We start from the raw sequence: 26,822 nt of genomic DNA, 5'->3' as shown, positions 1-26,822 counted from the left end.
TACATTTCAATTGTTATTACCTTTCTGGGTTTCCAGGCAAACATCCCCCTAACACCTCCCCCTCCCCTTCTATATGGGTGTTCCCCTCCTCATCCTCCCACCATTACCACCCTCCCCCCCCAACAAGCCCCTTCACTGGGGGTTCACTCTTGGCAGGACCAAGGGCTTCCCTTTTATTTCTAGTGGGTGCTGCTCTCCCTGCTCCGTGGGAAGTGGATGGGGGGAAGGCCCGGGCCTGAGGTGAGTTGGAACTGGGGTAGAAAGGCATAGGGCCTCCTAGGTGAGAATGCCAAACCACCACTGCTGCTGCAGCCACCATGGAGAAGCCTTTGTTCCTGCTGCAGGGAGGAGAGTCTGGTGCCCACAAGATGGCTGAAGGGGAGCTGAGAGTGGACAGCTTCATCACCCGCCTGCTGGAGGTATGAGGATATCGTCCGGGAAAAATTGTGCAGATGACTGGAGCAGAAGTCCGAGGGCTGTGTATCAAGTCTCGTGAAATCTTTCTTAGCCAGCCAACAGCTGTGAACACAGGTTTCTTTTGGAGAGCAGGCCTGTGCAGGCCCAGAACCTAGGTGGGACAGTTCAAGCTACCCTTTTTCCATGGCCAATCTCAGATCATATTCAGAAAGTATTTCTTGGGCTAAAGAGATGGCTTAGTGGTTAAGAGCACTGACAGCTCTTCCAGAGGTCCTGAGTTCAAATCCCAGCAACCACATGGTGGCTCACAACCATCTGTAATGAGATCTGATGCCCTCTTCTGGTGTGTCTGAAGACAGTCACGGTGTACTTGTATATGATAAATAAATAAATAAATCTTTAAAAAAAAGAGTATTTCTTCCAGGTGATGGATTTTCAATTTATGGAATTGAACTAACTTACTCATGGTGGAAGTGACACAGAGAGTTAAAGTACAGAAGGAATAATCCAGAATGTCCACCAAAAGTTGCTGTCACACCAGGGCTTTTAAAAGCTCAGCTGCTAGAGAAGCAATGTAGTCTTTGGTTATTCTCAAGCTTAGGTCTTCTAGTCATTATAAGCTGACCATGACACAAAAAGAGTCATCTATATCAAAATAGAGAAGAGTAACTAGATTCACACCACACTATCACATTACTACTGTATTTGAGGTTCTCAGTTAATATCTAAGAACCTGGAAGAGGCCTGGGTCTTGCTACACAAACTCATGATTTATGTCCCCATTGTCAGCTGAGATTCTTCATGCAGCCTGGGGTCAAGGAGGTCATCCCACAAAGCACAAAACACCCATCTCAGAGAAACATGTATGGTTTACTGAATCCAAAACATCCATGAATTTCAGGACACAATTAAATGTTGAAACCTAAGGATAATAGATAGAGAAGAGAATTAAGATTTCTAGTTCATAGATCCAGTAAACACCTTCAACAAATCATAGCAGCAAACTTTCATAAGGTAAAGAAAGAAAAGGCAATAAAGGTACAACAAGCCTACAGAACATCAAACTACTTGTACCAGAAAAATTCCTCCATTCACATAATAATTAAAACGCTAAATGCACAGATCAAGAAAGAACATTAAAAGGGGTAAGGTATAAATATCTAGTAACAAATAAATTCAGACGTATCTGAATTACACCAGACTTCTCAACAGAGATTCTAAAAGTCAGAAAATCTTGGGCAGATGTAATACAGACACAGGCTCCTATATCCAGCATAATCATCAATCACCATAAAAGGAGGAACCAGGATATTTCATGACAAAACCAAATTTAAAGAATTCTTTTCTGTAAGAAAGAACAACAGAGGCTAATAGGAGGAAAACTCCAAGACAATGAACTAAACTATACCCAAGAAAAACCAAGAAATTAATCTTCTCTCAATAATTTAAAAAAAGAGAAGCACACAAACATAATTTCACCTATAACCAGAAAAAGAAGAGAATGCAGCAAACATTGGCTTTAATATCTGAACAGATCTTCTTTCCCTAATCCCCAAGCTCCCAGGGGCCATACTGCCAGCCAAACTGTATGCAAGGATGCTCTATGGTTCAAGGTGAGGCCTGTAGCCCCACCAAAGGCAGATCCTAGAGGTGTGAGGTGGGGATGGATATTTGTGGGTGCAGGAGCACTGTCACATAGGCAAAGCTGAGCAGAAACGGGATGTAAGGTTTGATGAGGGGAGTCTGGAAAGCAGGACAACAGTTGAAATGTAAATAAATAAAATAACCGATTAATAAAAAATAGCCAAAAATAAAATAACAAGTAAAAAGGTAAATGAAAATTAAACCAAACCAACCAAACAAACAAACAAAAATCCCTGTAGTGGATTGGCCTAATTCTGCTTGTATTTTAATGCTAATTTGTGGAACTCAGGACTGGTTAACCCCAAATAACTGACCCTGTTCCCAGTTAACTGTGATTATAAAGAAGCCAACAGCCAACAGCTGCACAGCAGAGAGATGGGGGAGGGGAGCTTTGAGGGCTTTGCTAGAGAGGATCATGAGGAGGGAAGAAGGAAGAAGAAGCTGCCAGAGAATAAAGGAAGAACATGTGTGATGGAGAGAAGAGAGGAAGAGGACAGCAGCCATGGTTAAGGGAGAGGAGAGCCTGGTCCTGAGGGCTGTCCAAGTGGAACAAAAACAGTCAAGATGCTACACAGCCTGTAAGAGTTGAGCGTTATTGTTTGGAAAGTAGATCTGATACCATGGAGGGCAGGCAGCTGCCCAGCTACTGTGCTGACGAATGCATACTAAAAATAAATTTAACAAAATATGAGTAACCAGTAAGACAGCTCTGTAGAGGATCCTAAAAGGAATACTTTAGTTTGAAGGGAAGGACAAAATACCAGAGAACACAGGGGATAAATTAATAAAACTAGGAAAGTTAATCAAAGAAGACTGTGAAAACCACAAAAATTAACAAAATGACAAAATTTAATACATAGGTTTAAATAATAATTACATATCACAAAACTCAATATCTAGGGTGGTGGGGCATGAATTCTGCCATGGTCTGAACTCAGAAAGGTGGGGTTGGGAGAAACATGTCTGGTTAAATAGTCCACCCACATTGTGTCAATGTGATTTAATCTAAGGACAAAGAAGTGGAGCATCTCTCATGGTTTTCTTCTAACCCCTTGAAAGGATCACTGGGGTGTGGCCTCAGTACTTCATACTTCTTGCTAGTTCAGCGAAACTCAAGGAAGCTTGAGATTGTCACAGCACAGTATTAGGCTAGATATACTGAGTAGATGATACTAAGTTGTTCAGATGGTGATACACATTTGCATGTGTTCTTAATGTGGACCTAAGGAAAGAGAGATCAAGGTCCTTAGAATAGAAGGAACATTCCCAGTCCTTTTCTACCATTCCAGACTGAAAGGCTGGTAGGGAGAAAGTGGTAAATAATAAAGAATTAATAGATGATGCTTTGAATGAAGGGTTGGTTTTTGTGCTGGTTTTAGACAGGGTCTCAAGTATCCCATGTTGCCCTCTCCCTGGCTGGCCCGGTTCACTTTGAACTCAGATAAACCTGCTTCCACTTTCCAATAGATAGTCTTACAAGAGGGGCCTCCGAGGTCTCTAGGACAGCATTAGCCTTTGACAGTTGAGGTGTGTAACCCACAACTATAGTTTTAGCCACTTTGTTCCATGTCTACCAGCTATTTCAGATTGTTGCTGTTCTATGCCTGACAATCAAGGACACATAAAAATAACCTGATAGAGAGCAAGGACATGGTGATCACATCCTTGCCTCTGCTGTATGTTCTGGATGAGGTTTGTTAAAATTCCAATATTGCAAAAAGCTTTATATAGGGCCCATCACATTAAGGGTCACTATGCACTGTTTCATCTAAAATGGCCTAATCAGAACTGACCGCCAGACAACACTTCCTGCGAAGTTCCTATGAGAAGCTTAAGTTTTTTGTGTTTTTTCTTCTTCCTTCCTTCCTTCCTTCCTTTCTTTCTTTCTTTCTTTCTTTCTTTCTTTCTTTCTTTCTTTCTTTCTTTCTTTCGCTTCATAGGTTTAGAAGAATGTATTTTGGGCCACGGATCTGCCCCTAGTATCTTAGCTATGGATGTGATCAATCAGTGTTAGTGTGTGCATTCAATAAAATGTCCATTTTTGACTAAGGTAGATGCTTCTGTGTTTTCTGCGGTGACCCATTGTCAATGTGTAGTGAGTTGGGGCCCTGGGTATGGTCGCATACCCCCAGGACACAGGGGGTGCAGAGCAAAGGCATAAGAAACTGCACGCAGTTGTAAGCTTTATTAATCCTTATTAAGCTAAGAATATGCATTACTACAATTTTCATTGTGTCAAGATACCATAAGATCATTATTCCCAGGATACCAGGAACAATGAGGGAAGATTAAACAAAGAAAGACGAATAAACGAAAGCTTCTTCTAAAAATATTCATATAACAAATCACCTCTCTTATTATAATCAAAATATACTCACCATTACCAAGAGAGCGTTAGAACCACTTCCACAAAACGGGACACAGCAGAACATAATTTAAGGCCAAGTGAGAAAAACATTTTCTTCTCCAGGGCGGCATTCCAGCCCCTACTTGAATCTGGCACCAGGCCTTTCTTGACCCTGCCTGGGAGCTGCATCTCTATGTCTTAACAATTCCTTCTTTTTTCTTTTGTTTTAAAGTAACACTTTACATAACATAGCTAAAGGTCCTTGTAGGGGTTTAGTCATGTAAAAATAAAGCAACATAATACATAATGTACATAAGATTATGGCAAAACTAGCTCCTCCCATGCTATGGAAAATCCTTTGAAGCCAAGCCTAGGGATCTAATCCTGTCAATTGATCAGCCAATAATTTCGCTATTCCATATCTTCTAGCTGTTTACCAAAAGACATTCGAACATCATATTTCAAGGCATTAATTACTTTTGAAGCACTTTCATTACCCTCTAAATAGGCTTGAATTAACTTCCAATCATGTTCTGTGTCATTATCCATATATTTACTAACAGAAAAGTAGTAGGATTTCATCATGATAAGCAATATAAGCCCGATAACTGGCATTGTCCGCAGCAGAAGAAACCATGAGTAAAACACACATTGCTAAGAATAAGTGCTCAGCCGTAAAGGACTTTCCTGAAGGAGACAAAATTATTCCTTTCAGTGCTTAATCGCTTCACCTGACCCCACAGGTAATAGGGTTGTCACTACACGGATCCTTATCCATTGTTGTTTGTGGACACTAAGAGAAGCCAGGGCCTCAGTAATGGAGGACACCTCCTCATCTCCTGAGAACATCCATCAGGAGAAAATGTAGCTGGTTTAACTGGATTCCTTTGAGGGTAGGGAGCAGTTCTTATTATTCTGTGCTTGGATCCATCTCCCGGGTAACCAGAATAGTCTCCCATCCTGTAATGAGACAAAACCCTCTCCCCTATATACAATGATGTCCTTTCCTGCCATTCAGCATCCCGGGCAATTTTTATCCATACTGTCTTTTCCATGCCTTCTTGGGGGAAGTTCAACAAAGTGTCTATTGGCTCTTGATATAACATCACCTTGTGGTAAATTAAGAAAATTAATAACGTATAATGCTTGTGCCAATATAGCCCTGGGACTGGTCTGCAAACTCCATTCAGGTTGCATAAGGCCATCTCTTTTCCCCCTTTTTAATTTTATAATTTGTCATTTCAGGGTATGGTGAATTCTTTCAAAAAAAGCTTGTCCTTGTGTATTGTGTTCTGTACCAGTGATATGTACAATATGATATCGTTGACAAAATTGTTTATATTGATAAGAAATATATGTTGTCCATTATCAATTTTAATTTTAGAAGGCAGTCCCATAACAGCAAAAGTTTCCAATAGATGCTGTATAACATGAGCAGTGCGTACTCCTGTCAATGGTGTAGCCCACACAAATTTTGAAAAATTATCTATGCTTACATCTATATGTGAAAGGCGACCAAACTCAGAAATATGGGTTATATCGATCTGACACGATGTATTAAGTTGCATCCTTCTGGGATTAATTTGAGATGGAATACATTTTATACGTGAAGACTGACACATAGGCAATTAGCAATAATTTGTTTGGCTTGAGAATAGGGAATCTTATATTTAATATGTAAATATCCTGTATTGGCATGATTATGACTGTGTTCTTCTGGGGTAGCAAATGCCACTAATTGATCTACCATATGATTGCCAAGTGTTAAAGATTCTGGAAATTTTGAATGTGATCTAGTATGTGTAATGAATATTCTAGAGTTTCATAATAACAATAGTCCTTTAATATGTGAGAATAACATTTAATATAGGCTTAGATGTAGAAACAACAGCAGTCGCAATATTCTGTACTACTCCTACAACATAAGCGGACTCAGCTATAATATTTTTACATCATGAGTAAAATCCTGGAATACATTAATTACCGCTAATAATTCATTTTGTTGTACTGACCCAAAAGAAGATTCTTGTCCCCAAAATTAATCTTTGGTCCAATAAGCCATCTTGGTCTTAGAGCCATCTGTAAACACAGTAAGGGCTGATGTTAATGGATCAACAGAAATTAGTGTATTTATCAAATTTTTTTTGTTTTTTAAAGCAATCCCACAATTTACTATGGAGAGGATGAAATTCAACATTTCCAGTGTAAGAAATCATGGCTAATTGAAAAACCTCAGACATCTGCATTAAATATTCCCCTTTATCTTTGCTTAATGGGAAAACAATAGCAGCACAATCATATCCCCACAGAGTAACAGGTCTTTGTATGCCTTGCTGAATAATTAAAGAAATTTGTTCCTCATTAATTGTTAATGTTTGGTTAAAGTTTTATTTAATATAAACCCATTCTAAAGGCAACTCATCCTGAGCGAAAGTGCCTGTAGGATATTCAAGAGTATTTAAACATATAATTTAATAACTCTATCTGGATTAATACGTGCCAAATATGCATCTTTCCATTTGCAGAAAAGATACCCTTGCATGCCTTCATATAAGCATTAATATCCCCAGCCTCCTTTATAGGTAATAATGCTCTCCTGTACTCTTAATTAGCATTTTCAAAAGCAAGCATTTGCAGCAGTTGTCCTCCAGCTACCTCTCCTACCATTGTTCTTTCCAATGTTAATTTTAATATACATAAAAACTTAATATATGGTTCATAGAAAGCTACTACCTTTTTCAACCAACCAGTATCATCCTTTATAATAAGTCGGTTGGGCCACACCTTGAATCGATGCTGGCCTAATTATAGGAAAAGAAAAAGCAGGTGAATTCGTCATTATCGTCTTGTGAATCTAATGGTCAACATGCCATCCTCGGGAAAAGACTTAGAAAAACCTGCTTCAGGCAGTGGTGCAGAGGGCAAAACTTTTACTTTCGTTTTGTCTTAATGAAGCTCTAGCTTCTTGTTCTGTATTCGTTATTACCCTGTCTGCATTCATGGCCTTGAACACAGTAAAAATTACAGCCCAAAGAGACCAGAAATTGGAATCTTTTTGCCCTGCCTGACAGCCTTTTTCTCCTTAACTTTCACTTTGACCCAGATATCAGAATCCCTGGAACCCTCGTAAGGGAACCATGGAGTGTACTCTTGCTGTCTCTAAACACTTTTCTAAACCAGACTGATAGACATGAATTCCCTGCACTCTTAAAGATGCTTAAGCATAGCGAGATGAAGAGAAGATTTATCTTGTCCCATTTCCTTGTAATAAATTGTACTTACCTTATCTGACTGTCCAGACTTACCTTCAGGGACCCTGTTCCAGTGCCATAGGTCGACGTCTAGGGTGTTGGGAGCCCTGCGTCCGGTCGCATTCCTTTCTGTGTTTCCCGATGCTCAGTGGCCATGCCACTCCAGCATGCTTTGAAATGAACCAGTCCGCCCACACCACCACCACCATCACCACCACCACCACCACCACCACCACCACCACTACCAACAATTTGGTTTTGTAAATAAAGTTTTATTGACATCGCCATACTCAGCATTTACATCCTGTTCAGTGCTGCTTCTGGCTGCAGCTGCAGGGCTTAGGAGCCACAGAGCCCTTTAGGCTCCCAGAGCTGAGAGCATTGACCTTTGCCTTGTTTGTGAAAGAGGTGACTGACCCCTGTGCTCAAGGTGGCCTTTCCGTGCCCTTTAACCCATAGCATAGGTCTCTGTGCCATCCTCTCCCTTTGCTGTGGTGTGCACTTCCTGGTACATTTCCGTTAGCTCTTGACATTTCCAGAGCATTGGGTCTTGCAAATTGAATTTGCATGGCACCAGGAATAGACCTGATGGCAGGGTGTAGGACACTCCCTATGGGGACCCTGCCCAGGGGCATAAGCTTACTTTTCCAGTCAACTCCCTGAACAGTGAGCCTTTGTGGGACAAGGTACTTCACGACATGACTTGACCTCTCTGCAGTGCACCCAATCCCTGCTTGGCTCAGATGTCCCCCAGAGAGGTTGTGTGAGTGTCCCCAGTAGAGGCAGCACTCTGTGTGGTGGCATTGACATGGCATCCAGGAAAGTCAAAACCAGAGGGACATGTCGGGCAGTTGGAAGCAGATGTCTGCGTCCATGGAGAGAAGGATGGGCTAGACACTCCTACAGGGGGTGAGCTGAGAAGCACTTCCTTGGCTTTTTCACAGCCGTGTAGGCTGCATGCCATGCTGTGTACCCATGCTGTGCTGAAGCCCCAGACTTTGAGTCTCCCACAGCTGCTGTGTCCTGGGGCCATGGTAGGATTAAGCAGACTTAAGCAGGAGAAAGGTGAAAACCCTGGTTGCGGGGTTGGGATGGCACAGTCATAAAACTCCTGCACATGAGGCCCCTGACTTAGAGCTGTATAGCAGCTGTGACAAGCCAGCTCTGGTGACACTCATCTGCAATGCCAGGCCATGGGGGGTAGAGGCAGTAGGATCAGTTGTTTAATTATCCTTGGCTACACGGCAAGTTCGACGCCAGCCTGGGCAACTTTGTCTATGAAAATAAGACAAAACTAGGTCTTGACTCTGAGCATCACTGCCTGTACCTGGCACGGTTGCCCCACCCCAGGTAAGAAACCCCTCTGTCCAGAGGCCATAACTGCAGGAGACCCCTGGCCAAGTGTCTATACAGCGCCTTGTTTGACTGGACTGTGCTGAGGACCAACCACACTCTCAACAGGAAGGACATGGGAGAGGCTGTTTCTGTGAGGTCCCAGGCCCTGAGATGGCCAAGAATAAACCCTGTCCTTGGGAAAGCCATGGAGACTAGGAACCCACGGGATCTCTGCAAACACCAGGGCTGGCAGGGGACTCTCATCCTCTACAGCAGCTGCTCTCAATCTGTGGGTTCTACATCAGAGCTCCTGCACACCAGACATTTACATTACAGTTCCTCACAGTAACAAAGTGACACTCATGAAGTAGCTCTCCAATAAGTTTATGTTGGGATGACAACGACATGAGGAACTGAAATAAAATGTCACAGTGTTAGGAAGGGTAAGAATCGCCATTATATAGGAACCCAGGCATCTGCACTCGGTGTCTGGAAGTGTGGTAGGCTAGACTTCACCCTCAGCGATGCCAGCATGTGGGCACCAAGCCTAGGTTCCACCCCAATGCTTACTGGATATGTGCAGGCCTGGTTCCATCAAGAAGTAATAAAGGAACCCTTGGCAAACAAACACTGGGTACCAAACAGGTCAGGAAAACACACCCCTCTGCTGCAACTCCTCTCAGGACGGCTAGTCTTCCGAGGAAGCCCGGGCTATAACCAAACCTTGTCTCCCAGTGCTTGCCCATTGGTGTCTTGGCCATTTTCAGATTTGAGGACTTTGAACAGAATAGCTTCCAGCAGATTTGCATCAATGAATCCAACAAGTAGTTGCAGTCCTACTTCACCCAGCACATCTTCAAGCTGGAGCAGGTGAGAGTGGACACCTATTCCCCAGCCCAGCCCAGCCATCACCCTGAATGTCAGCTGTGTCCCTCAGTATCAGCAGGATGGGGCCTGGGCACCGTAGGTTCCCCAGGACCTAAAGCTATGTCCTTGAACTCAGTGCCATGCTCAGCCCTTCCAGCCTCTTTCAACCCTTCTGGAAGCTCAACTGCTCCTGCAGCAAGGCAGCAGTGTGCACATTCTGTCACGTCATTTGTGTGTGTCTACAGGAGGTCAGAGCCTGTCCCCTCTGGTCCTTTCTTTTGCTGTATTTGCCTTTCTGAGGAGGCAGGACCCACAGGTATGGGAGGCAACCACATGCATATTCTGCAGCCATGTCTGATTCCTCTGAGGCTCAGTCCCACTTACACACCTACCCTCCAACCTCCCCCCTCCATGTCACCCCTGGGGCTCTGTAAACCTTCCTGCTTTCTGTCTTTATATAACTGGTGACACTGCAGCCCTCAGTGGTGTCATACAGTGTTAGTTTGTCTTTGCACTGCCTGGAGGTCTGACTTAGGAGAATGGCTACCATTCTCATTCCTGTTCAAGGATCAGAATCTGAATCCTATGTAAGGCTGAATAATATTCCAGCACATGGCTGGGCCATGTTGAATTTACACAGTCACCTATGGATTTTATGTTTTGGCTTGTAAACACACACATATAAGACTCAAGTGACACCCAAGTGGAGAATTGCTGGAGTCCTCCATGGCTTTCTGAACTGTCTGAGAGACCATCCTGTCCACAGTGTATAGGGCACCATCTACTCATAGCTCACACAGCATGAGAAGATTAGTGAGGGTTAACCTGGCTTCTCTGTCTCCTACTTTCTGCCACACTAGCCCTAGCATCTTTCTGTATTGCAGTGAATGTTTAGAACCCAGGAGGATGGAAGCTTCCTTGCTCAAATATAGCAAGTTCCTCCTTGCCTGCTTTGAGACTGAGTCTCATGCAGCCCAGGCTGGCTTAGATCTCACCATTAGTTACGATGGCCATGAACTCCTGGTTCTCATGCCTCAGACGTCTCTGAGCGCTGGGTGACAGGTATGCACCACTCTTAAGTCCTGCCACTGGGACAAGAGTGAGCAGAGCCAGCTCTGAAGCACACACTTTGCTGGTGTCAGGGATGACTGACTTATGATCCTGTCTTCCTTGCCCATGGCCCTTCTCCTTGGTGCATGCCAACCTTCCTCCCTGTGACTCATGGGGGACACCAAGCCTGAGGATGTCAGGAAGAAGTTTACTTACTTCACTGGGTTGGAGGCTGTTAGGTTCCTGCGTCAGTAGGTGCGATTCAAGCTAGAAGGTTTGTGGCATGAGAAACTGGAACAGAACTGGAATGGCAGGAACAATCGTCGCCTGGCTCTGAGAAGACCAGGTGGGCAGAAACTCATCGTTGGGCAGGTAGTGAGCTCAAGACCAGGCTGGGCATTGCTCAGTGCACGTGAACAGGTGTGCTTACATGGACATGTGTTTCCCCCACATGGTCACCACTTATCCAGGCACGGTGAATACTCCAAGGAGCTTTTTATGTTTTAACATTGTGTGTGTTTGTGTGTCCATACATACATATACACACATACATTCGTACATAAACACGAATACACGTACCTGAAAACACATGCATATACATGACTATACACATTCATGCTCATGCACAGATATATACACACCTACATGCATACACACATACATACACACACATACACACATACACACATACATGCATACACACATACACATATACATACACACATACACACACATACAATACATATACACACATACAAATACACCTATACACACATATAGACAGACATATACACACATATACATATACACGTATACACATACATGCATACACACATTCATATCCACACGTACATACAGACATATACATATATACTCACATACATGTAAGCACATGAGTGCAAGCCAGAGGACAGCTTGTCCCTTGGTTCTCTCCTTTTTACCACGTAGGTCCTGGGGATTGAGTCAAGCTCATCAGACTTGACAGCAAGCCCCTTTAACTGTAGAGCCCTCTCATTGGCTGCCAGTTGCCTCTTTCCACAAATTCTATCCATGGTGGTATGTTTAGGGTTGTTATTCTCATGATTCCTTCAGCAATAGCGCAGACATCATTTACACTGCATTAGGAGTTATAATTCATGTAGATGTCAGGAGAGCTGGAGGCGTGGATCAAGAAGAGAGCCCACTTTCAATGTCATTATGTGGTATTGCCTTAGGCCCTTTTATACACTCCCCTGGCTTTGTCTGAGTATATGTTTGAGGTCTCTCTATGACTGTGCAAAGAAGTAAGAGATAGGGCTGGGCCACAAAATAGGAAAGTACTTGTTCATCCAAAAACAAAAACAAAAAACAAACAAACAAACAAAAATAGCTCTAGGGTTAAATATTGGTGCTAGTACTGAACTACACAGCCAGAAGATATTTTTCTAAGTAAATAACACAATATTGGGGATGACAATATGATCAAATATCCTACAACATAAGTTTGCAATGTTACCTACATTTTATAAATCAAGTCTGACCACCGTTTTGGTTGTTTCCAATCCTGTCTGAGTGCATCATCACGGGAATCCCAAGGAAAATCAGAAATGGGTTCTTGAAGCTGTTGCACAGGGCCAGTATAGACCTAAATACCACAGAGGAAACCTTGATTCTTATCACAAGGGATCATTCACCATCCCTCTTGTCACATAACTTATGACAAGAGGTCACCTTTCCTAAACTTAGCCTTTTTCCCGAGTGCTGCAGAAGGGAAGACCTGGTGTCAAGGGGTCTGGATTCAAACCACAGGACACTGAATTCATTTAAATAGGTGTAGTTTATTAATTCACACACCAATACAGTTCAACCAGAGCAACAGCTCACAACTGTGTACTGGACATTGCTAGGCCCCGCTCATTGCAAAATCCACATGGGCTGGTGCACAAGTGTTGGAAATGCTTCGGTCTGTGGGCCCTGACTCAGGCCATTTTACACATAATTGTTCCTATTTTCCTTGAATCTATTGGGTCCTATGTGAAGAATACACTTGGGGAACTTGTTAAGATTAACAAACCTCATAACATACAGAACATGACAGGGTATGTGACCAGCACCACACAGTTCAACGTCAGAGTTTTTTGTTCTTTGTTAGTGTTTTTCTTGGCATCCATGATGTGGAGGCGTATTACAGAACTATAGGAAAGAGCTGGCTGCTGTGTAACAAATTCACTGCTATTAAGGTAGGTATGGGGGCAAGACCTCAGCAATAGCCCTTAAGATCGGAAGGAGATGATGTGTTTAATAACTGAAAGGAGCTGCCTCAGCTGTGTTTCTCTGCCTGCTCAGTGCCCATTCAACATCACTCTGTCCCTGAAGAGGAACTCAAGGTCTGCCCCCTGCTGCCTGTGAGCCAGGAAGAGGCACAGAAAGGCAAGGCCACAGCACTGGTTTCCAATCCCTCAGTAATGCTGGATTTCCAATAATGTACTTGTATACACAAATACACTGTGGTAAGTTGCAATAGATACTAATCATTTCTCACATAGGGCAGCAGTTGATTGCCTACAACTAATTCTATTAAAAAAAAAGAAACCTGGCTCTTGTAGAAATATATAAAGAAATATTTAGGATGTTGGGGGATGAATTCTGCCATGGACTGAACTTGTGGAAGTGGGGTTGGGAGAAAGATGCATGGTTAAATAGCCCACCAGGTTCACATTGTGTCAATTGATTTAATCTAAGGACAAAGAAGTGGAGTATCTCTGATGGCTTTCTTCTAGTCCCTTTAAAGCATCACTGGGGTTTGAACTCAGAACTTCACACTTCTTGATGGGGCAACTACACTCAAGGAAGCTTAAGACTGTCATAGGCACAGTATTATGCTATATATACAGAGTAGATAATACTAAGATGTTCAGATGGTGATGTCCATTTGTATGCACTCTTAATGTGGACCTAAAAAAAGAGAGATCAAGGTCCTTAAAATAGAAAGATCAGTTCCAGTTGTTTTCTACCATTCCAAACAGAACGACTGGTAGGGAGAGAATGGTAAATAATCGAGAATTCGTAGATGATGCTTTGAATGAAGTGTGGATTTCTGTGCTGGTTTAAAACAGGGTCTCAAGTATCACATGTTGCCCTCTACCTGGCTGGCCAGGATCACCTTGAGCTCAGATAAACCTCCTTTCAGTTTGAAATAATTAGGCTTAAAAGAGTGGCCTCCAAGGACTGTGCACACAGCATTAGCCTTTCACAGTTGAGGTGTGTAACCCACAACTATAGTTTTAGCCATGTTTTTCCATGTCTACCAGCTATTTCAGATTGTTGCTGTTCTATGCCTGACAATCAAGGATGCAGAAAAATAACCTGATACAGAGTAAGGACATGGTGATCACATCTTTGCCTCTTCCGTACATCCTGGATGAGGTTTGTTAAAATTCCAATATTGCAAAAAGCTTTATATAGGGCCCATCACATTAAGGGTCACTATGCACTGTTCTATCTAAAATGGCCTAATCAGAACTGACTCCCATATAACACTTCCTGCAATCCTCATATGAGAAGCTTGAGCTTTTAGTTTTGACTTTGTCCTTTCTCGTTCTTTCTTATTTTTTGCTATATAAGTTGAGACAAAGGTAGTTAAGGCCATGAATTTGCCCCCAAAATTTGAACTACGGATGTGATCAATCAGTGTTAGTGGGTGCATTCTATAAAGTATTCATTTTTTACTATGATAAATGTGTTACTACTTTTGTGTTTGGTGTGGTGGCCATTTCCCAGTGTACAGGTGCTGGGACCTTGCTCTATCCACTTAATGATGTTTATAGCCTCATTTTAGACATTTCTGTGCACCCTCTATATCTCTTGTTTATTTTATTTTTCTGATAGAAGCTCATGGTACATCTTACTCAGGCCTGTGATCAGTGCTCCTTTAGCGACGTTGGTGCAGAGAGCAGAACCCCACAAGCAGCATGAGGTTCCCTTCACTGGTGTCTCCAATATTGCATTTTCCTCTGCCAACTGGTCTCCACACTTTTCCTAGCACCTTAAAGACTTCAACTCTTTCTCCTAAGGAATTTTCTGGCAATTGTCGATTGCTAAGCACATGACTTCATGAGTGTTCCCCTAATACACACGCATGTTGTAACCTACCATGCAGACTATTTCTTGATGTGATATAAAGCACCTGTACATAATGAGTCAAGAGAACTTTTGACTGCATATTCAAGCTGGTATGAAATCTCAGGAAGTTTTAATGGCTAACATTGGTGAATGAGGACAATTTGAGTTAGTGAGACATTTTTTGGGAAAGATTTGAAAGGAAACAGTCATTTAGATGCATAGGAATTACTAAGGTTTTTATAATCAAGCCTTGAGGAAAATTTGGCTTTGGAAGCAGGAGATGCTCAGTGGCTCTGCCCCAGGAAAGTCTCCTGGAAAGGGCACCTCAGCTTATGCTCAGTACAGGGAGAACATTAGCAGGAGGCAAAGTCTGCTCCCCATGACATCAGCTGTCCCTTCTTGGACATTCTATTGTCTCCTAGAGAGTTCTGGCATCCTCTGTGATGTCACCAGTGTTGTAGTGACGACCAGTGCCCTAGTTTCTCTCAGTCTGAGTCTGGCAGTTACAAGCTAAGACATGTTTTCCTGTCTTCGCAAGCATTTTGAGAGGGGGAACGTCGATTCTGGAGAGACTAGAGTGAAGGAGTCTGGCCTTTCATCTCAAAGTAATGATGGACAAAGACAGCACTTCTGGGGAATGTGGAGTAAGTTCTGGGCAGTGTATTTTGAGCTTCCTGCCAGGGTGACTCAGGCTTAAGCTGACCTTTCTAGCAATGGGCCACAACAACTGGAGCATCTGAAAAGGAATTGAATTTCCATGAATATCACAATTCCTGAAAGTCAGGATTTCAGAACTTTAGTTTCCCCATCCCCACTGGGAGGATATGGTAAGGCCAATGCTATTATACTGTGGACTTCTGGTCTTTACTTTTCAGTTCATTTGTTATGTTACATTGATATAATAACCTCATCAGTAGTCATGGAGGGTCCACCTTTTCTGAGTTTAGACAGGGCAGCAATGTATTTCACTATCATTGCTTCTTTAAATACAGTGGGTATCTGACAGTAGTAACAGGGAGAGATTGTGCTCCAGGCAATTACCTTATGTTCTTAGACCTTCTCTGATTTCTTCTAACTGGCAGGGTCATCGTTAGCTTTATATATTAGAGTGTGTGTTACAAACATGTTTCTAAAATACCAAAACTATTTGGATCGTGTACACCAAGATTCAGCCTGTAACCTATTCGCACTTCTGGGGCATTTGGTATTTCACATAGGGACACTGATAAGTCTGTTGAACATATCCTCCCCGGAAATGCGTTTTAAATCCAAAGTTGTTGGCTTAGAGTATCAGGGTAGGGCATCTGAGTGTCTCCAATCACTCAAGTTTTCTGGATGGTGAATTTATCATCTGAGTTCTGAAGCCACAGGAGTGAGGGTCCTGAAACCAAGCTGTACCCTGTTCAGCTGATGATAATCCTGGAGAAGCCATCTCCGTGGTACATGTAAGCACGTAATGTCCGGCATAGGGAACACCTGGCTGCTTATGTCTCTTGGTATCTATAGAGTAGTGGGAGAACTGAGATCCACTGAGGAGGCCTCTTAAGCATAGACCAATCGCCTAGCAGTGACACTGGGTTCCTGGCTTATTCTCCTGTTTAGGCCTCACTGAGGTCTATGAACACTCTATGCATTCTCCCCATGCAGGTTCACTTGTGTTCTTCTACCTACAGACGCTGGGAGAGAAACATCATTACCTGGCACTGAACTAAGCGAGAATCAGGCCAAGAAGGAAAAGGAGAGGCTGATTAAAGAGCTGCAGCTCATTACCGAGGAGAGAAATGACCTGAGAGATCGCCTGAGGTTTCTGACAGAGAGATCCATGAAGAACAGGTATGAATCGCTCCAAATGCTCTTGTTTCATTCCTGGGTCTGCAAGGTCACCTTCTTATCCTATTAAGGTTTTGGGTTCTAGAAAGCTGTGCCTCCCTAACCACCCTGTGCTAAACCTCACCTCCCATATAGTGGAGATTCAGAACCTGACCCTTCCTGAGGAGTGAGATTGAAAATGGACTCATCTGCTTCCATTTATTTTAAAGCAGAACTTGTGGTCTGAATGAAGAATACAGGGATAAAGTCAGGGAGAGTGAGTTCCCAGTATGCATTTGCAAAGCCCTTGACAGCTGGTGGCTTTGCAAGATTGTAATTGCAGTGAGTTTATGGTGAGTCTCTGTACTTGCTAGGCAGGGGACTGAGTGCTGGAAGATCCAGGCAGCAGCCTGGGGTAATTTAGGACCCACCCTGAGTTCATATATTCCTAAATGCCGATGTTCATTGTATTCTATCATTTGGGGCCAGGTCACACTTCAGGCCAAATCCATATTATGAAGACCTGGAGAGAATGGAGGAGGCGGTCATGTCAATTCTGCACAACTTAGAGATGGAGAACACTGAGGTCCATGAGAACAACCATAAGCTGAAGAAGGAGATTACCTTCTCTAGGTAAGTCCTGGTCAGAAAGGCTATCACTTGTGGAATGGCCATTTCTGACTTTCTTTGTTCTGGATTGGACGGTCTTCAGCTCTGGTTCTATCTCTTGTGCTATTTACCCATCAGTGTTCCAGGGTCATTAGGACTCAGTTTTCAGTTCCATAAAAGACTGTTCCTCATCCCAGGATTGTCGAGGCATCTTCAAAAGGCTCTAGAGAGAACAGCATTGATTGAAGGCAGCAGAAGTTTATTAGGCTGACCTGGACCTATGGTGTCACACCAGGTTTTACAACACTCAGTGCGTGGACCACATGGTTAGCATGACCTTCTCTTGGTTCTACTGACCTCTTTTGAGGGTGTTGGCCCAGTACTAATTCATGTTGCCCCCATGCATTGGGCTTTCATGGATAGTTGTGGATCCATTTTCTTTCTCAGAGGTGTGGACACTAATTGGTGTCAGGCCAAGCAAACAATTTATTCTTCCCCGAATTAACTCTTTATGTTTTGTGCAGCAGCCTTATATGTATCAAGATGCATTTTGTTAAGTCTTCATGTGTATCTGGGACCTGGTAGAGTTAGTGGGACTTGGGAGTAGGAATGGGAGAAAGGGCCAGCATGATCTTACTATGCAGACTGTATTTCCAGAAACCTGCTCAGCCAGCTCCTGATGGAGAACACATGTAGGAAGAAGTTGGTCCCACTGAAGCAGGAGAGCAAGGAGGTACATCTTGATTGTGCACTGAACCAGAAATATTTGGTTGACTTTAACAAGAAAGATAAAGACCATCAACGGCCAGAACCAGCATTATCAGGTAGGGACCTGTTAGCTTAACAATATCTGATAAAATTTGCCAATTTGATACATCTTTGCTTCTCTTACCACCTTTCTAATTTACACTCACAACCAGCCAACCACCTCATGTAATGGAATTGTTCATTGCTCTGCCTATGCACAAGTATTCTGGGAAGTTAACCACTTTTCAGAAACTGAATTATTGTGCAAGCATATTTTGCTGCTCTTTTTGAAGCTGCAGTCTAGAAATGGTGACAGATGAATAACATATCATATTATTGCATATCCATGTGATACATTGGATCCTATGTAGAGTTTTGAACAAGTTCTTGGTTCTTTGACAAATGACACTCTGTGGTCATGTGATCTCTTGTGTAGGAAGCACCTTTGGGATAAGAACCAAGTGCAAATGTCAAATTAGTACTTGTCATTGGCTTTATCTTTGGTGACATATGGACATCTCCTTTCTTCCTGCAACCTGATGAGGTCTCTTGCCATTGCCCTGTTCTTGTTTTGCACTGGTATAAGTCTGGGTCCCATATTGTCAACCCACATTACTGTGAGGCTCTCTGGAGATTTTGCCCTGCCCACAGAGTTAGCAACAATGATATCACTTAAAATGTCCATGTCGACTGTCCAATAGAACTGAGGTGGTAGAAGGCAGCATTCTGACAGCTGGCTTGCATTTCCCCACCAAATCAGTGTCTGAAAAACTGCCTTCCTCTCCCAGGTCTCAGAAAGTGCAAGAGAGCTGGAATTGGACACACAGCAGTAAGAGAGCTTCCTGAAGAATAAGTTGCTTTCTCAGGAGTCCCTGATGACCAACATCCTGAATGGTAACAACATTTTTTGGATGAGTATTCATCCTCTGAGTTAATTTGTCATTTCTTTGAGACGCTAAATTTATATACCACTAAGCCAGCCTGACTGATTGAAGTCTTACTTTCTTCTCAGAAAACAGCACTTGAGAGACAACTTGGGGGACCGCCTTTCATTATGTGGGCTAGAGGAGAAACAGCAATACATCTGTGCTTCTAAATGTTCCTTAAGAATATGCTTTTAGAAATATTTTTGTTATGATTTTAATTGAAGTTTTCTTTTTGTTGTTTCATATTTATATGTTCTTGTTACTATTTTTACTTTCAAATATTTTTAAATATTTTTATTCATTTTAATCCTGTTTTGTTGTAAAAATGTATTTGTTATGAATAAAAATTGAATTCTATCTCTTGACTCTTAAGACCATCATTCTTACTCAAGGGTTCTGTCCCCTCCTGTGGACTTAGAACTGACAGCTACACATGGATCTCTGCATGTTCCATGGATCCTGGGCTAATAAGTGAATTCAAAGTCACCAAGGGGTACTCAGTGTGACAGTGTCTTTTGTGTGGAGAATGTGGCTGTTCCTCGGACACACACTTTATGATGTAATCACTGACACACTTTACCCAATTGTTAGGGTCCATGTGGTTCTTCTGAGAGAGCAGCAGGTGCTCTACCCTGTGAGTCATCACCACATCTCCTGCAGGTGGCTTTTGTTATTCCACATGAGGTGCTGTATTAGGTGGACAGGATCACCTATGATTATATAGAGAGATCTCAGGAGATGTGTGTTCACAGGGAACTTACTGAGCTGTGCATGCTCAACGTGTTAGGTTGCCAGGCATCCCTACAGGGCTCTGGTGTCCCCACTGTTCATTGTGGGTCAGGATCGTCCTCCAGCATCACTTAGTGTCCATATTAGAGCAGATCATTCAACTGTTATCAATGATGACCATATGTATTCTGCACATCTGATAAAATACAGAATAGAAACAAGCTTCTTGTAGGCCAGCTTGGCATAATCAGTTTTTTGATTGTTAGCAAGAAAATTATTGTAATCTAAGCAGTTTAGGGAGGAACCTCAAGAGCATCCATAGTGAGTGTAGCTTGCAGCTGTGAACACAGGTTTCTTTTGGAGAGCAAGCCTGTGCAAGCCCAACCTAGGTGGGACAGTTCAAGCTACCCTTTTTCCATGGCCAATCTGGGATCGTATTGAGAATGTATTTTTTCCAGGTGACTGATTTCCAATTTGTGGAATTCATCTAACTTGCTGAGAGTGCAGGTGACTCAGAGAGTTAAAGTACAGAAGAACCAATCCAGTATGTCCACAAAAGCTTGCTGTCACCCCAGGGCTTTTAGAAGCTCAGCAGCTAGAGAAGCAATGTAGTATTTGGTTATTCTCATGCTTAGGTCTAGTCATTCACTATAAGCTGACCATGACACAAAAAGTGTCATCTGTGTCAAAACTAGTTGTAACTAGATTTACACCACACTATCACATCACTACCGTATTTGAGGTTCTCAGTTACTATCTAAGAACCTGGAAGAGGCCTGGGTCTTGCTACACAAACTCATAATTTATGTCTTCATGACACTGTGTGCTTTGTTCTGTTGATGCTACCATTGGCATACAATACCTTGGATACTTTGTGCTGACATCTGTGACATGAGACAATAGTTCATGTCATCCTATCCTGAATAAAATGTCCTTAGAGTACAGTGTAGTGGGAGGGGCCTTCTTTTCCTGTGAGATAGCAAAACATTTCCAGTCTTCAGTCAAGTCTGACAGCCATTGTCCAGTACCTGTCTTGAGTTGTCCACATTTTCAGCTGAGAGTCTTCATCCAGGCTGCTCTATAATTCTGTAGAAGATTAATAGGGTTCCAGCCCTAGGATTTAATTCAGTGTGACTGCACTTGCCGAACATGCTCAAAGCCCTGAGATCCACCCTAGCCCTCTGTGCTTTAGAGAAAGAAAATAAAGAACCACATTGCAGTTGAAGTTTCTCATCCAACAAAAGGAGAGCCTGCATAGGGCCTTTAAGTAACTCTAAACCCCAGCTTCTGCCCACAGCTCCCTCCATCAATTCCATGATTGGTGTGTTTTCACTACTACTCACTTTCTTCTGTGTGCAAAGAATGTGCACCATGTCAGTAAGTGTGTGTGTATGTGTGTGTTTGTGTGTGTGTGTGTGTGTGTGTGTGTGTGTGTGTGTGTAGTCCCTAGTGAAAACTGTCGAGATACATGCAGACTCATGCTACTACTGTCCCATGGCACCTTGCAGGGAACCCTGAAATGGTGGCTACTTTAATACAGTCTAAACCGGGTGTGCATGGTTTCTGTAAGGTCACCACTACAGAGAGCAGGAAAAGCTTCAGTAGTCACATGGATGTGATCAATCAGTGTTAGTCATGCCCTTCCAGCATGGTAGACTGCAGGTTGTCTGTCCCCAGCACTTTGCTCTCTTGTGCCCAAACAATGCCAAGGTCAGGGCCGTTGAGCCGTGAGGCAGAGGCTCACCACCCTCAGTGCTGCCTAAGACCCCTAAGACTGTCTCTTTTGGGTGTGTGCGTGCTGGACACTCATGGATCCTGAGATCTCCGCAGCTGAGGTGAAACAGTACCGGAGCCATTGCAATGTGGGCACACATTTGGTTTTGGAGCTGGGCCACTCTTTGACTTTTATTGAGTGGAGAGACAACTGTTGGCTGAGCCTTTGGTGAACCGGATGGCCCCTGGCCACGTCAGCAGTCAGCAGTATCAAAGCTGAGCAACCAGTGTTTTATGTTTCATTTTGTCATCGCTGGTCAGTGTTCTGATGCCACAGCACATGGCTGGTCTCAATCTCCCCATGTGGCCACAATCCCTAATTGATATTGCCTCCACTTCCCAAGTGCCACTGGGATTTCTGTAGAACCCCTAAGGCAGCAGCAAGCAGGAGCTCCTGACTATTCCCTCCCTGCTCTCTGGATCTGCAAGTCGTTCTGTGTACATATGGCTATTCCCTCATATACTCTTGATGCCATGATACCTTAATAAACACTTGAATCATGCCCTGATGGCCAGTTTTCAACTGCTACCTGACACCATCTATAATCGCCTGGGAAATGAGGGACAGTCTGGATCAGACTGGCCTTTGAGCATGACTATGCGTGACTGTCTTCGTTGCTGTGGGAGATGCCAGGCAACCTCTTTTCTGATCCTAGAGTCCCTATACCCAGCCACTTGTCCCCTCTACAGCCAGACCCTACTTCTGCTCCTAGGCACTGTCTTGGACTTCCTTCCCTCAGGTGGCTTCTCTCCTTTGGTTGCTACAGAAACCTGTTATGAGGAAAGGAACAGGGAGTTAAGAGTTCAAAGCCATCTTCCCACTGATGTTCTTTCTCAGAGGTCAGTGGGACACTTAAAGAGTTTTGTGTATACATTTTATTAAGCAAGGGACAATCATGCATCAGACACAGGAAACTAACAGCACATCTACTGGACCTCCTTCAACACCTGGGCATCTCTTATGGCCTGTGCTTCTGTGTGCTGAAACCTGGGGACCAACTTCCTGTGGGGTTTCCCAGGGTGACTATGCACATTACTACACTGGCGTAAATCCTCAAAACTCACAAACATCAACAGGACTGCCACAGGAACGGTTCTACATCAACAGATACCACAGATCAGCAAGCAGAAGCATGGGAGGGTGGTGCTGTGGCTCACACACTTCTCTTTCGTCACTAGGGCAGGTGACCTGCTGAAGAAAACAAGGGGGCAGCAGGATAGAACAGGAAAACTACAACCCAGTCCTTGCATTAAACACCCAAGCACATTTAGACTAGAAGAGAGAAGTTTGCCAAGAATGAGGGCCACTTTGGACATCCATCATCAATAGCCCTGGCTGTCTAGGCCAGCATCAGATCCAGCAGTCTCCAGGCAGGTGTCAGCCAGGCCCTCAAGGGCACTAAGAGCATTAACCATGAAAAATAGAACAAGATCTCTGCCTCTTGCCTGCCTGACAGCCAAGCATGCGTATGCCCTGGCTATGCTCACGCTGGGACCCCTGCTAGATATTAAGATATAGAGACCTGATAGTTCATTAGGACCCTGTTCGAAAGGAAGACACCAGATATTTCCCTCTGGCATCCATATGTGCATGCGTGGTTGTACAAGCTGGTAGAATCTCTCTCTCTCTCTCTCTCTCTCTCTCTCTCTCTCTCTCTCTCTCTCTCTCAAAGTTTTGAAGCACAGCAGAAGAATCTCTGGGACTCTAAGCCTGAGCAACCTCATCTGTGAGCCACAGCTTCTGTGTGAGAGCTCCTTTGTGTGAGAGGCGTAGGGTGACTGAGGAAGGTTGCTGGTGTCCATCCCTGGCCTGCATGTGCATGCATACAGACACATGGACACATGCACATGCTGAGTTCCCCTTATCCAATCCTGAAATCTGAAAACACTGAATTTCAAATCCAGGCGTTCTCCTAACCTACACCTTCCCTCAGGAATTGGAGATGAGGCCTTGCAAGAATCCTCAACCAGTGAGACTGGCCCAGACCTTCTGAGATCTATTCTGCCCCAGGAGGAAACAGCAGGTGTTATCAGGACAACACAGAAACTCAAAACTCCAGCCTGATGCAGGGACCACCTGCTGGGTTAGGAGAAGACTCTGCATCAGGGTTCCTGAATGAAAACATCACCCCTTAACACACAGGGTCGCTGTGGCTATGCCTTCAAGGCACCTTCAGCAGCAGCTTAAATGGACTAGGGATGACTATGGGAATCTGCCTGCAGGGTGATGTGAGAATCCTTCTGCTAAGGCTTGGTCGCTAGATGTTGCCACAGAAACCCTTGAACTCTTCTTGGAGTACAGTCCAGGCAGAGGCTGAACACAAAACATTCTGATTATGAACTGAGTTTAACAGATAATCCGGATCCTGAAGGCCACAGGCCCAAAGGTCTGCACTGTAGGGGTGAGGCATCATTGCAGGGATGACCACACAGTGCAGGGGTGAGGAGTCACTGCAGGGATGACCACACACTGCAGGGGTGAGGTATCACTGCGGGGATGACCACACACTGCAGGGGTGAGGTGTCACTGCAGGGATGACCACACACTGCAGGGGTGAGGTATCACTGCAGGGATGACCACACACTGCAGGGGTGAGGTATCACTGCAGGGATGACCACACACTGCAGGGGTGAGATGTCACTGTGGGGATGACCACACACTGCAGGGGTGAGATGTCACTGCAGGGATGACCACACACTGCAGGGGTGAGGAGTCACTGCAGGGATGACCACACACTGCAGGGGTGAGGTATCACTGCAGGGATGACCACACACTGCAGGGGTGAGATGTCACTGTGGGGATGACCACACACTGCAGGGGTGAGATGTCACTGCAGGGATGACCACACACTGCAGGGGTGAGGAGTCACTGCAGGGATGACCACACACTGCAGGGGTGAGGAGTCACTGCAGGGATGACCACACAGTGCAGGGGTGAGGTGTCACTGCAGGGATGACCACACACTGCAGGGGTGAGGTGTCACTGCAGGGATGACCACACACTGCAGGGGTGAGGTATCACTGCAGGGATGACCACACACTGCAGGGGTGAGATGTCACTGTGGGGATGACCACACACTGCAGGGGTGAGATGTCACTGCAGGGATGACCACACACTGCAGGGGTGAGGAGTCACTGCAGGGATGACCACACACTGCAGGGGTGAGGTATCACTGCAGGGATGACCACACACTGCAGGGGTGAGATGTCACTGTGGGGATGACCACACACTGCAGGGGTGAGATGTCACTGCAGGGATGACCACACACTGCAGGGGTGAGGAGTCACTGCAGGGATGACCACACACTGCAGGGGTGAGGAGTCACTGCAGGGATGACCACACAGTGCAGGGGTGAGGTGTCACTGCAGGGATGACCACACACTGCAGGGGTGAGGTGTCACTGCAGGGATGACCACACACTGCAGGGGTGAGGTATCACTGCAGGGATGACCACACACTGCAGGGGTGAGATGTCACTGTGGGGATGACCACACACTGCAGGGGTGAGATGTCACTGCAGGGATGACCACACACTGCAGGGGTGAGGTGTCACTGCGAGGATGACCACACAGTGCAGGGGTGAGGTGTCACTGCAGGGATGACCACACACTGCAGGGGTGAGGTGTCACTGCGGGGATGACCACACACTGCAGGGGTGAGGTGTCACTGCAGGGATGACCACACACTGCAGGGGTGAGGTGTCACTGCGGGGATGACCATACACTGCAGGGGTGAGGTGTCACTGCGGGGATGACCACACAATGCAGGGGTGAGGTGTCACTGCGGGGATGACCAGCAGTATCCCAGCCTTGGCCTGGGAATAGCCATTGACACCTACACTTTCTGGGGCAACATTGTCTCCTGAGGATAGAGTCAGGCCAGGAGCAGCAACTGATGTTCACGAGGGACAAACTTTCTTCACCTCCTGCCCATGCTGGCCCTAGGATCTGGGCTTTTTTGGTGACATGAGTGCTGAGCCTCCCAGGTAGATGGGTTTTCAGGGGTCAGGTGGTGATTGTCACCAAAGATATCCATAAGGATAAGTCATACTGTACTAATTCCCATATTAGATCCCTTCTCACAGGTCACAGAGGCCATAGTGGGTCCTAAATGTGGAGTCAGGTTCCTGTGCACTTTTGAGGAGACTGGTCAGACATTTAGGCTTCGTGATATTTTGTTGGCATTATTTTGGGGGGATTTTATTTTTACTGTTGGGGCCAAACCTGGGGCTGCCATGTGGAGGGAAAAGCTTTGCCGAAGCTGTAGATCATCCCTAATAATAAACTCCTGAATTCTCCCAATCCTGGAACTATCTAGGTCCCTCACATGATGCAACCTTTGGGGCATTCCTCACATAGAATCATGGGGTGGACTGCATCCCAAAGAGAGACAGTGGGAAAAATTCCCCAGTGTCTCCCTGTGGCTGTGACGATGGGAGTGCTGACCAGTGGAATGCAGGCCCCATGTGAAAGCCTTTTGGTTTCTACTTGAGTGGAATCTTCACCATGCCTTTTTTTTTTTTTCTGGAAACACAGGTTGTCCTGGAACTTACAGTCTTCCATCACCCTGACTCAGTTTCCCATGACTGGGATCATAGGCTTAAATTACTATGCCCATTTTTCTTTTTTGTATTTATAAATCTGCTAAAAAGCCAGAAGGATCCAGAATGTAAAATGGTGCGGTCCAAGGCATTTCCAACAGGGGATTCTTGACCTAGGAGTATCCAGACCAGTGTTTATTGTGTGGGTACTTCATTCCCATAACAGCTTATATTTGACAAAGAATTCCAAGTTGTGATATCACTGGGCAGCAGGTGATATCCCATACAGCAGGACTGACTCAGGTTGTAATTAAGGCTGGAGAAACTTACTAGGACCCTGGTAATCCTACCACACTGGGGCCTTTAGATAGCCTTAATCTGATCTTCCCCCCTGTGCTATTAATCAATTGCTCTTGAAGGTAGATTTGAATTTACAGTCACTGTGAGGCAGGAGAATTAGGACCCTACAGTCACTCTGGGCTCCATAGGAAGAGCCTGTTTCAATAGTAAAAGAGGTCACCTGTGAGTTCTTATTGTCTTCCCTGAGGCCTTACTGCTGGAGTTAGACTAGCTGTCTCACCAATTGAAGTAGAGGGCAGAATGCTGGTGCCTTCTATAGTGAGGACTAGTGACAGATGGTCTATGGAAATTCTAGAAAGGTCTACAAGTATTTATG

The 26,822-nt window shown here is 44.5% G+C and overlaps 2 protein-coding genes across 3 annotated transcripts in view; both read left to right on the top strand.

Moving 5' to 3' along the window:
• LOC147998825 (uncharacterized) overlaps positions 1 to 26,822 on the top strand; it is a 127,081-nt gene that overhangs the window by 18,365 nt on the left and 81,894 nt on the right. The window lies entirely within an intron of this gene.
• On the top strand, positions 15,500 to 19,464 carry LOC134483114 (uncharacterized). The gene is made up of 6 exons (XM_087595479.1): positions 15,500 to 15,656; positions 16,686 to 16,845; positions 17,311 to 17,454; positions 18,088 to 18,254; positions 18,966 to 19,071; positions 19,190 to 19,464. The coding sequence occupies exons 1-5, from the start codon at positions 15,530 to 15,532 to the stop codon at positions 19,028 to 19,030; spliced, it is 663 nt and encodes a 220-aa protein (XP_087451605.1). The 5' UTR covers positions 15,500 to 15,529; the 3' UTR covers positions 19,031 to 19,071; positions 19,190 to 19,464.

This window comes from Rattus norvegicus, chromosome 19, assembly GCF_021556685.1.
Source record: "Rattus norvegicus strain SHRSP/BbbUtx chromosome 19, alternate assembly SHRSP_T2T, whole genome shotgun sequence".
In the NCBI taxonomy this organism is placed as follows: Eukaryota; Metazoa; Chordata; class Mammalia; order Rodentia; family Muridae; genus Rattus; species Rattus norvegicus.
This window is presented reverse-complemented; position numbering and strand designations above follow the sequence as displayed.